Below are 12,886 nucleotides of genomic sequence, written 5' to 3' on the forward strand. Positions count from 1 at the left end.
TGAAGCAAACACATAATATTCCAGCCTCTACTCCTGTATTACTCCCTCAACCAAAACGCCTATTGACATCAATGGGAGCCCTGTCCAAGTGAAGACAGCAGGATGAGGCCTGACATCTTTCCTTCCACCCAGCTGGAAAATACTAATAATGATGATAATTTTTTAAATCCTCATAGTAGTTCTTCTTTTGAAAAGTTAAAATAACATGGTGCTGTGACTAGAGGGTTACAAGGGAAAGTGCATCAGGAATGCAATATTGTTTCCAGATGTACAATGTCATAAAGAATTTTTTCCACACTTGGAATGGTAACAGGAATTTTTTGAGAGAGATCATTTACACAGCGATGAGATACGTTACATGTAAGTAAATGCCTGTATGCCTGGAATGTTTGTGCCATATGTCTAAATAGGTGTCTATGAGTGATACAGCTTTTATGTACATGTGGTGATGTGTATTTATTTGCATATACGTGATTTGAAGAGAAACATACTTTAGAATATAGAAATACTGGTAGGATGGATTGATGGGGAAGGAAAAATTGCAGTACCCAGGTAAAGGTTTGTAAAGAAATACAACACTTTGTGCAGGGAAGTGGAAGAGGGGCAGTGCGGCTCAGAGAACCTGAGTTTAATGTGCTAAAGACAGTTTGAATGTCATTGTAGGTGAACCCTCATTGTGGTTTTTGAGCAGGGATTTCATTACAGAAATCCACCTGGGAAACGATAATGTAGAGGTACAGCACATGCATTTCTCCAGTTCTGCTGGGGAATCATTTTATGTCTGTGGCTTCCTAGCTAACAAGAAGACTCCTGCAGATTTGCGGAGAGAATCTGAAGAACTGCTGAAAGCACCACTTAGAAGCCTGGAACTCCATCACTCTTCCTAGAGTTGGAACCTCCATTGGATGGGTGGAGGAATAACACATTGCCCTCTTGATTCCTTGCTTGATTGGTTGTCCTCTGAAACTCCAGTGGAGGTGACGGGTTGATCCAGCTGTTGGGCAGCACAAAATCTTTAGTCTTTATGCTGTCCCTGTGAAATATGGCCTTCAGCTACAATTACTGGAATCCACAGCCTCTCTATAAGATTTTGATGTTCTCAGATCGTTCCCTGAGGATTCCATTTTGCACTATTGATTTTAGGTAAAAGACCATCAACTGAATAGGCACAGAAGCCAAATTATCATTGCCAAGAAGTAGTGCCATCAGACCAGGGTAAGAGAAAGCACCAAAATGATTTGCTGGTAATTTGCCAGTGCTGTGGACAAATCTGAGACTAAGTCTCTATGGAAGTTTGCACATCACCTTTCATTGGCACTAAATACAGGTTCTTTTAAACAAAAGGCCTGGAATGTTTTATGGTGTTAGGAGAACAAGTATTATCAATATATTTATCAATATAAATACATGTTCAGAAGGGTATTGGCAAAAATGCATAGAAATGGTTAACAAGGTAATGGTAAGAAATGTTGACCTTGATTTGTTTAGCTAAGATGTAAAGATTTTTGAAGGTCAAAGGTGTTCTTGTGTAGTGTTTTGGAGTCTAACTGTGTCTGACCCTCTAACATTAAGCTGCTGTGGCCTGCAGTTTTGAAGAGTGAAGCAAACCAGGGGGAAAGAGAGAAGGGGGAGAGAACAGGAAATGGAGTGAGGTGTTTCAGGAAGTTGTCAGGAGTTGACTGATTGATTCCAGATGGAAAGGGTCACCCTTCGTGACCCAGGAAATACTCACTGGGGGAAAGCAGTTGGCTTGTGAAAGGGAAGGGCCTGGGAGTTAGAGACCATAGTGGAATGCACATTCCTCTTCCTTTTATCCATAAAACATTGTTTTTTAATCTTCAAGTATAAAACAATTGGATTGTCATGTTCATCGGGCAAGAGGGAATGACTGGAGCAAAGTGAAGAAGTTCAGTAATTTTTATGTCCATAATCTCATGATGTCCTTACTCCACATCATTGATAATGAGTTGGCTAGCAGCATTGTAGCAAAGACACAAAGGTCTCTGCTGAATTTCAACAGTACCTTAGAGGTTACTGCACACAAGGTCCAAAACTTCTGTGAACGTTCAGGTCCAGATCTGAACTTTGCATTTTGTCCTGTCCCCAAGAACGCTGTAGTTATTTACCCCAGGTCCCAGCCTGTGAATTGCCAAGTGGCTTTGACCCTCCTGTGGTGAATGGGAGAGGTGAATAAAAATGGAACCACTCACGGAGAGAGGTCTAAAAGTGCCTCTTCCATCCCTGTTGGCTGAGGGGATGGAGGATGCTCAGGACTTATCTTCTAAGCAGAGCTGTTACTCAGGCTGTAGGGATCTCTACAACTCGTGCGGGAATGTGGCTCGTGTATTGTGCGCAACTTTTACACCCAAATGGTTACTCAGACAGGGAATGTGTATACTTGAAGTCTGCATGTATTATAAAGATCTCATACCGAGAGCATGTGGGTGTGTGTTCACTGTAGTTGTGTATGTGAGCTGAGATATGTATATGTTATATAGTGTAACTGTATATACATGATATACTTTTTATTTACATTTGGTTACAATTTAAACACTTGTCGTAAATATTTCAGACACTGGAATAATTCAGGTCTATTCCCCTGTTGCCACAGTGTGCTCTGGGCTGGCCAGTGAGAGATTAAAATTTATTTCCATTGTTTAAGGGAAAATAATGAAGTGCATCTGAGTGGGTTCAGCTATGTCATGCGGGAAATGTTCCCTTTGGATGGGAGTCTCACTCCACCCAAATGTGCAATGATGAAATCAGTTGGCACACAAAAGCAACACATTTTGTGACAAGAATGCTTGAGAAGTGTAAGAGTAGAGTATGACAAGAGCCTTTTGGAATGAATTAAATTTGTCTCAAGAAAGTAAGTATTCTTTAAGCTAGCAGAATCCCGTAGAGGGCAAGGTTTCTCCTCCTATATGCTGAATGTAGTTTGATCAACAATTAGAGCTTGACATTCTCTTACCTAGACTGTGACAGCTACATCCGTGAAAACTGACGAACACACCCAGGGTGGATTCTCAATAGCTGTGAATTACTGTGGCTGTGTGGCAGCTGAATGGAGTTCAGCTGATTTGCACTAATGGTTGAAACCTGAAAGTTTCACTAAGATGCTGCTGCTTTCTGTAGTTAAAACACAGTTTGACTGGGTTTTCCTAAAAGTTCATGGTTTAAAGGCACATGTATTTCTGGGTTTATAAGACTTACACCTTTGGATGTTTTATTGTAAAAGAAAACTAATTAATTAACATACACAGTTACTTCCTCTAAGAATTGATACACTACTGGAACCCAGCAACATGGACATTAAGGTTTAGAAACTGCACCTTGATGTGGAGTCCTTGGGCTCAGATGATTTTCAAGAGGCTCTAAGCACACGAATGTCAAACCCCAAACGTGATCCAAGGTGCTGTTTTCACACAGTAGGAGTTTCCATTTTGTTCAGTCAATGGAGACCTCTATTTTTAAAGCAGATGCAGATCCATTTGCATGTGAGCATACTACAGCAGATGGCTCAGAATCTGCCTGTGTGTATCAGAGGGCAAATTGCTGTGGTGCTCTGCAGCCTGCCCCCCTGGTTGATGTATTCAGCCCTCTTTGCCATCAGCTATGCTACAGTGCATCATAGGGAACTGAATTTAGGGCCATCTGCAGTAGCTGGTTCATCATACAGTAAGGACTTTATATGGCCCTTAGGATGCTGTATTAAATGGAATTAATGCCTAGAATGAAGACTGGAAATATTTTCTCCCCTTCTTGTTGGGGAATAAACCCTGCAGGACATGATGCCGTTTTACAAACAGAACAGGGTTTTAACTCAACTGAATAATTCATATTTCACAAGTGGAATTTCAAAGCCCATTGTTTACCTGCCTCCTTTCTCTTCCCTTTCTAAACGTGTAGGTTGTGCTGTCAACAACAGTGAATGTCGATGGGCACGTGCTGGCGGTGTCTGACAACATGTTTGTTCACAACAACTCCAAGCATGGCCGGAGAGCAAGGAGACTTGACCCCTCAGAAGGTAGGACATTTGTATGAAGAACAGTCCACAGATGTGAAAGCATATTACCCATTCTTCAATTTCTATTTGTTTTCAGGAGGCAAGGGGAGCTAAGGGGAAACTGCGCAACCTCAGGGGGGTTAGAGAAGGAAGAGGCAGGAAAACAGTGTCTACTGCATGCAAAATATGATCTTCTTTACATCCAAGAGACTTCCCCTCCCCCCAGTTTATTAATTAGCATGTACTGCAGAGCTGAAAAACACAGAAACACAAAGTATTATCTGAATTTCAGGCTTCTCGTTCAGCTGGGATAGATTTGATTTCAGGCAAATTAGGCAACATGACATCTTAGTTAAACAGAACTGTTACAGCACAAGATGTGTATGAAAAAGTGTCACCAGTTCCCTTAAACAAACTATGTGCAAAGCATAACAATGCACAGAAGGAGACTGACACTAATTGATTTTAGTTTGTTTGGCTAAGCAAGGCTCATGGCCGGCTACAGGATGGGTTTTGGACTATATTAAAGCAATTACAAATACTTGTATCTGTTAAGCTTCAAACCGGTTGGCCCCTCCTTTCCCTCTCCCCATACATTCATTCCCAGTGCATTCCACCTCGCTCACGCAGACACTAGCTAGAAACTGCTATCTGTGTCTCCTTTTCCCTCCCCTGCAGCTAGTGAAAGTGAGAAGAGCTGGTGATGTTAATAGAAAAGACAAGAAAGGATATTATTTCATTATAATGTTTTGCTGCCCCACTTCTTAACTGTGCCCTGTATCAACCTAAAAGAAGAATTAATGAACTGGAAGAAAATGATTGAATCGGTAAAGAATTCAGAGTGGTGTTAATTCTCCCCCAGCGGGCAGTGAAATGGTAGAAGGAAAATCCCAGGATTCCTAGCCTAGGAAGCCATCCAGTTTTTCCTTGACTGATTGGATGTGATTGACTGGCTGTTCAAAGGAGTCTCGTGTTTTTGGAGCACTGCCAAAGTTCCCCTCCACCTCTGACCCTGTCAACATTGGGAATGGAGTGATGGATTGACTTTGGTTATGGCCTGGAAACCATATTGGGTTCCTGATGGGATGTATAGTCCAGAGGCCTTGAACATATGGAAGAGAGAAGGGGGGAAAAAAAAATCTACTCTATAAAATCAAGAAATTGTCTCGTGATAGGAATTGGAGGAAACATTTGATATTCCCATATCTTTTTTTACCCATTGATAAACTTAATAAATCTAATCTCTCTCTCCTTCCACAGGGTTTTTGTGTGATCATATGCTAATGAATGGGGTGGTTTTTAAACAGCCTCTGCACAATCATTTAAGTGTTTCACTTTTCCACCTACTACAGTTGGCCTATTAGGCTTTAATGACACAAAGTTAAGTGCCAGTAATGAATAGGCAAGTCATTAACACCAGCAAGGCAGAAAACATGCTTTCATTTATTTATGTATTTGTTTGTGTATTGATTTTTTGGGCTTCACGGGATGGTAAAGCAGCCTTCATGGGTGAATGGCTGGAGGGGACTTGTCCTAGGCCTCCCTGCAAGGGTTTACACCCACTGTTGCAAACAGTCTCAAGTCTGAGTGGGAAAACAACCCTATAACCTGATGCTCTGATGTCCTTTTTGTTCTGTTCAGCCACACCGTGCATCAAAGCAATCAGCCCCAGTGAAGGCTGGACTACTGGTGGAGCAATGGTCATCATCATCGGAGACAACTTCTTTGATGGGCTGCAAGTTGTTTTTGGGACCATGCTTGTATGGAGTGAGGTAGGTAGAGGTGCCTCCCTATTGCTAAAAAGTGTTAATAGGAATTGATTAATTCCTGTTCTAATAATGGTATGAAAATTGTGGTGTGTGTTGTGGTTTAAGCCCAGTTCACACACTGTGAACCCAGGACAGTGTGTAAGGTAGGATGTATAAGCCTGTGTGAAGGAAATTTATGGGACAGGTTTTCTCTGTGGAACTCCTTGCTGTGTGATACTATTGAGGCCAGCTGCTCAGTAATATCCAGAATGGAACTGAACAATTCTAGGTGTCTGGAGACAGTAAAGGTAACAAAAGTAAGAAAGAAAGGATTAGAGTTTGAGAAGGAGGAAGAATTCCCTCTGGGCCCAGAAATAAGCCAGCAACTAACCAGTCAGCATAAGCAGTACAATTTTCCTGGTGACAGTTTATCCTAAAATGAGTCTTTCTCTATTGAAGGTGAGAAACTAGACCAGATGTAACACTATTGCCTGACCTGTGGTGTCTCCATTACAGCAAAAAGCAATGCATTTACTCATAAAACATGTTTGGAGGGTGAAAAGTGAAAGCAAGGGATTAACACAGATGTGTTGTAATCATGCCTCTCCTTTTGTTACTTCCCAGCTGATAACGCCTCACGCCATCCGAGTTCAGACACCTCCACGTCACATTCCCGGAGTGGTTGAAGTGACATTATCATACAAATCCAAACAGTTTTGCAAGGGTGCACCAGGCAGGTTTATTTACACAGGTAGGTGGTTGTGATTTACGCTGGAGGAGCTCGGGGCTCTTTCCTTTGGTAATCAGTATTGACAACTCTCTGCTTGCTTGCTTTATTTATTTAGCCTCTTGCTGGTTGAAGGCCACTCGGCTGGTTGTGACATTTGGACATGTAAGGAGATAGCTTCATTGTTGTGCAGAGCTGTTAAGGCACTGTTACTACACATGTTAATATTTTTTCCAGATTAGAGCCATGCTGTTATGATATGGGTCTGCCTATAGGTATATTGAGTGTGCAGGAACACGGTAGCGTTGTTCTACATACTGGAAGATGTTTTATTTATAACAGGATTTATTTTACATTTCCCTCTTGCTGGGGGTAACCTTTAATTTTCAAGATAGTCCCAAAGGACAAGGAAAGCATCTTGTATCGAGTGAAGCCAATGAGCTGAGTGGAAAATCTGTTGGGGGTTTTTTCATTCTTAAATGGATGATCAACATCTTTAGTGCCCTATATTCACCTCTGCTGGCAGAGGAACACTGCCTGTAGATCTGAAAAGAGGAAATCAGATGCACCCAGATGACCATCTCATTGAACTGTCAATACCACTAGTACCAGTCGTGGCATACAATGTATACACTATAGTTTCTGGAGCCTGTTAAGCATGGCTGGAGAATAATGGTGTGCTGAGCTCTAAAGGATGGATTTATATTTAAGTTTAATGACTTGCTCCCACCAAATCGTAGCCAGATTTCTCAAAATGGAAGGATTGATTTATGTTTTTGAAGCCAAACGATCCTCTTTCTATAATCTTTCTGTATTAGAATTGTCAAAATTTAAATCATAATTTAACTCAAAAATAATAATGAAAGTCCAAGATTTTTGTTATTAAAAATTTGAAGGTAAAAACTTTACCACCTGTTGAGTGAATTGGATTTTTTCCAAAAGTGGAAAAATGTGAATGAAAATCTGACACTTCAGGACTTGAGAAAGAACCAGTGATTTATGAGGATCCTGTTACTGTCTTATGCTGTTTTATATCCCCTTTATTAGTAGACATTCTCTAGTTATTATTACAGATTTAAATGTGAAGTTCTGTGCCATTTTCTGCTTCTGGAGGCCTTGCTCTCACAGTGTCTTCAGCACAAGCATTACTTTGTGTTCTTGGTACCTGTGCTGAAAGAGGCTTAGGACTGGAGTGATACAGAGATGTGTAATAGGAATGTGCATTTCTTTGTGAAGAAAAGTCATCTTATTAATGTAAAGCTGTTGTAAGTGCAAGACTTACTTGTACCATCTAGGGGGGACTAAAGTCAGACTGCAGTGCAGTGCTTTAACACTGAGTTAAATAGAGTGCTTCCTCCAGAAAGGACATAAAGATGCATGTATGTGCCATCAGAAGGGAACAGAGTTAAATATACTACCCCTGTTTTACTGCTGGTACTGGCATGGGGATATAGATCTGTTAGCATTCTCTGAGGAGCGAGTGGGTGCTTCCTGCCACATGTTACAAAACAGCATTTCACAGAAGATGCCGAGCTGTTAGTGTGAGGGTGGAACAGGCAACTTCTCAATCTGTCTGTTGAGGAGCCTGCAGTTCTCCTGCCATGGCAGGCAAAATGATAAACACAGCTATGAGGTACAGCCTCACCTGTGTAATCAATTCCCCCAGGTTGTTGCTGCTAATAGCAGTAAAAACAACTTCTGAGCTATGAAAATAACATGGTGACATTTTTTTTCCTTGCTGTGGCTGTGCTATCAGAAGCCTGCTGGGAACAAATGCATTGATTTTAACCCAGGCAAGCCATGTTCAGGCAGTCAGGGTCCTTCTGCCTGGGTGTCTTCCTCAGTATTTTCACAACAGCTTTTGAACCTCTTAACCAATTTCTGTCAGGTTTTATCAGACAGGTAGGAACGTCAAAGGTGCTCTTTTGTGAAAATGGAAAATGGTAAGAGGGAGCTGAATTAATCCTCCACTGAAAGAAAGGGTGAAGAGCTCAACCTTGTTATTAGACAGCAGAGAACCTACAGGAAGACAGCCTGAGGAAACCAGGTTCTTTAAATGCCACTGCCCTCAGAATGCATGTGTGTATCCATAGCACTCTGTAAAATGTACTCAGTAGCAGCAGAGAGATGCAGCTATTTCTTCGGTAGAGTGTAGCAGACAAATAGTGCATCAAATACCAAAGAGGAAGGTTTGATAGATTTATAACTATCGGTAATACCAGTTACCTGATTGGTAATAAGGGGAACTTATTAGTTTAATAACAAAAATGTGAAATCCTGCAAACTAAGAGCATGGGAAGATGTAGTTCCATCACAACTAGGAACAGCAGCAGCAGCTGGAGCCCTGGTGTGATCAGGGACATGTTGTATTAAGTCCTTTATAATTATTAATGGCCAAGATACAACCTCAGATGAAAAGCACAAAGGGTCAAGTAATGAGTAGCTTCTGAGTAGTTGCCTATAGGTACTTCCGAGGTATAACAAGAATAATTACTCATAGAAAACCAAACCTCAGAGGGTTCATCAGGGTCCCACTGCGTCAGACATGGGCAACCAGTTACAGACACGTGCTTCCATTGCCACATTGCCACAGCACAATGAGAGATGAACCACTTGCCTGTGGTTATACAGGAAAGCTGAAAGGTGGACAGGGAAATAGATCTCTTGGGTTCTAGTCGTATCCTTTAATCACCAGAACCCCAATACTCTTCTAAAATATGGAAACAGAAAACCAGTGATCTTAGTACTGTGTGTATCTGCCTATACCCTTGATATTTAATATACAGTCAACTATTAATGTTTCTGATTCTTCCTTTTTTAAAGAGTCACAATAAGACAGGTTGTAAGAAGAAGAAAATGCTAAACTGTTGAAAAGATGAATATAAAAATAAGATATAAATTTCAAGGTGTGTCGCAGTGGAGCTGTTACAGGAGTTCATATGTGTCCTGTGATGTGTATTTCTAATCGGCTCCTTGCACGGTGTGCTGGGCTAGCACAGGGCTGTCAGCATTCCCACTCCTAAGTGCTGTCATTCAGCCATCAAATTCTTCTCATCACCCAAATGTGGTGTGTGGGCTTTTCCATAAGGTTCCCAGATGGAAAACTTTTATAAGAGTGAGTGAAGCCAACAGGATTCTGTGGATATCTAACAGTGTACTAGAGAGCACAGCAAAAAGCTAGAGAAGTGCCTGGTTAGATGTTAATGGCAGTTGCTGAACCAACTTACATGCTTTAGTAGTTCAGTATATACTTATACTGAGAGATAAAAGATCTATTTTTAAATCAGCCCAACTAAACGTGTAGTCCCTGTGTGCACCTTAATCAGGTGAGCACACAGGTTACACAACCCTCCCCACGGTCTGAATTGCTTTTCTTTCATCAGCTGTTCCTAAAATAATAAGGCATTTTCTCTCTGCTGCTAATCCAGCAGTAGCCTCATATTCTGCTTTTAATACTGCACAAATTCAGTGCTCTGCTGCTGTAAGTAGTTCCATTATAGTCCCCTTGACTTAATAATGCTTACATCAGCTTACGCCAGCTGAGGATATGTCTTGTAGGCTTTCATATCCCAAGTTTGATCACAGCTCGGCATTTACTTTGTCACAGAGATGCTAACCTGGAAATGTGTATATCAGGGAGATTTTGAACATAATTTTCCTTGCTGAGCAGAAATCCTCCAGGGGTTACCTTGTCAGAGCAATGCAATATAAAATAATCTGTAGGATATGTTGGACTCCGGGTTGTACTGTATCAGTCTCTGTGCCAGGCACCAAGGGTAGGAGGGTACTGGCTTGCTAAAGCTTGTAAGTAGATCTGAGAAGGTCTTGTTACCTGCTTGTGGGAAACAACACTTACAAGGGTGCAGTGAGCTCTACAAATTGGAAGAGTGAGTTCATGTGGCCAGAACACAACTGATGTGACAGAAAGCATTTGCTCTACCACTGCTTTAGCCTATGAAAGACACACACAATAGGAGGCAACACCGCGCTGGGAGGGAGTGGGGTGTTTGGAAAGCTGTTACCAACACAGTAAATAGAACACAGGATGGGGCAGCATGTTCTAGCAGCATCCTTCCCACCCTACACCACAATGTACCCCTCGGAGTAGACTGATGAGTGAGTAGGTACCTCCCAAGCCCAGGATTAGTGCGATTATAGGAAGTGAGCTTCTGGAGCTGGCAACATGGGAAAGGTTTTATTCTGTCAGGTGAATACCAGGCATCTCTTTACTGTTGGCTTTGGTGAAGGTGCTCACTAGTGAAAGGTGGAATTCAAGCTTTAAGGCCACCGATGCCTTTCTCTCATATCTTTAAGAAGGTCAGGCACCACATTGCAAAAACTGTGCTCCCTCTGGCCCAGTTGCCTGGGTTCAGGATATTTCTAGAGCTCTGCCTGCTTTGTTTCTTCTCATTCAGACTTTGCAAACAGAGGAGGTGTTTCCCCCTGCTCTGCTCCATGGGGTCCAGAAATGTAGCCCTTCTTGACTGGCAAAGGGGGAGAGTGCTCATCTCCCAGGGCGTACACTGGCAATATGAGAATGAGCTGTCACTCACGATAAATTGTGCAGATCTTCATAACATCATTTTCCTTCCACAGTCTTGTGTGGTTTGTTGAGAAATAATTAATACTTTAAATGTCAGCACTGTTATCATTGGGTATCTGAGTTAGTCCCCATTGAGATGAATGGGGCCGAGCTGCTGTTTCAGGTTTTGCAGATGCAGACAGATGTCATGGCATCGGTTGCTCAAGTGTGAGAAATTGTTTCTTCTCCTATTCCAGTGAGTCATAATAGCTGGAGAGTTGTATTTAAACTGAAAGCACGGGGTCTGGAGGGTAAGGAACAGTATCAAAGAGGAAGCACTGTGCCATAGGCTGTTTGAGCCTTGTCACAGATAAAACCTGGCAGACTGTGGGGCATTTAGACCTCTCCCTTCTGCTGACTGTAACAGTTCTGTTGGTAAAGCAGTTATGCTAGAGCGAGGTTTAGAGACTGACAATTTAGTTTATTCACTAGATGGTTGCTCTTTTTTTGCATACATGATTTCATGCAGTGTTTTAAACTGTGCTCTGGGAAATTCAAGAGACCCCAAAACATCGGATCTGAGAATTGCTGAAGGGATTTTCCTGTACCTGAATCTACTTTCTTGGGGGTTTCACTTCAGATATCTGATCTGTAGGAAGTAATGAGCAGCCTGCTGCTGTGTCAGACCCTTTTAGGGTCTCTGAATCCATGAACTCAAAAGCATTTGGATATAATTTTGGCATATTTCTATGTAACACATAGATAAATCACAACTGATCCAGTAGCTCTTTTGTCAGTGGAAATGGTGTTGGGGGGAAGCTGTTGGAACTTGCTGGTGGATTCTCTATCTTGCCCTTAAATTGAAAAGGTGCCATTTACTTCCACAAATGTTGGATGCTGGTTTTTAAGAGGATTTCATGATTGAGATATTTTTGTTTTAATAATGAGTAAAACTAGGAGTAGGCAATTTTGTTGCAAGCTGTACAGAAAACCTTTTGTGCTGGAAGACACAATATAGACATTGGTTCAAAATGATCGAGTCCTTCGTAGAACAATTCAACATTGTTGAGAAATGATTTGCTGCTGTTTATCAGAATGAAAATATCCATGTCAATCCATTGGAAAAATGTTTGTTGAATAATAGCCAATTTCTTCTTCCTGAATTAGCATTTTGTATATTCCCATTAGCTATTTTTAGGAAACTATGTGTATCCATGTTTGAATTCCTATAGATTTTACATTGCTTTTGCTTAGCATAAGATCTATAACTTCACTGGTTAGACTTGTAATCAAGAAGAGAGATGGCACAAAATGATGTATAGGCTCTTGAGAGAATTGGCCTATAATTCTCAGGATTACTGAGAATTATAAAACCCCCCTACCCCCCAAAAAAAAAGCCCCTTCCTAAATGGGACGTAGATTCTGTGGCAGTTGAAATGTGTATTATTAAACTCCTTAAGCAAACCAGAATGGCTCCCAGTGGAGAGGAAAGACATTCTAAGTATAGCCAAGACTAAATTCTCAGGTCTGGATTTTCTCTGCTCAATTCCCACTTGATCATCTCCTGTAATATTTAAACTTCATGCCATGCCATAATTATTTAATAAAAAGTAAATATAAAAGTGTCTCAGTGGGGAATATGACCTTTTACCTTCATGTCGTTATACCAGAGCCAGGCACAGATAAACAGAGAGTCCGGCCCAGTGTAACAGGCTGTCTCAGTGGGTAGTTCCATCCTCCTGGTGTCCAAGGTCCAAGGTGGTTTTCCTGCAAGGTGCTGGGGATGTTTTGGGAGATGCAGTAGGTGCCATCAGCAAATCCTGCAATTGGGGCTTCCTGTGCTGATGTCATTGCTTATTTACAGTATCATTCTTATTTTCCCA

General features: G+C 41.5%; 1 protein-coding gene across 1 annotated transcript in view; it reads left to right on the forward strand.

Moving 5' to 3' along the window:
- Positions 1-12,886, forward strand: part of EBF2 (EBF transcription factor 2) — a 126,497-nt gene that overhangs the window by 98,256 nt on the left and 15,355 nt on the right. The window contains exons 8-10 of the mRNA XM_030510217.1: positions 3,910-4,027; positions 5,648-5,778; positions 6,379-6,505. Coding sequence (XP_030366077.1) covers positions 3,910-4,027; positions 5,648-5,778; positions 6,379-6,505 — 376 coding nt within the window. The remainder of the gene's footprint in view (positions 1-3,909; positions 4,028-5,647; positions 5,779-6,378; positions 6,506-12,886) is intronic.

The sequence above is a fragment of the Strigops habroptila genome, chromosome 21 (genome assembly GCF_004027225.2).
Source record: "Strigops habroptila isolate Jane chromosome 21, bStrHab1.2.pri, whole genome shotgun sequence".
NCBI lineage: Eukaryota > Metazoa > Chordata > Aves > Psittaciformes > Psittacidae > Strigops > Strigops habroptila.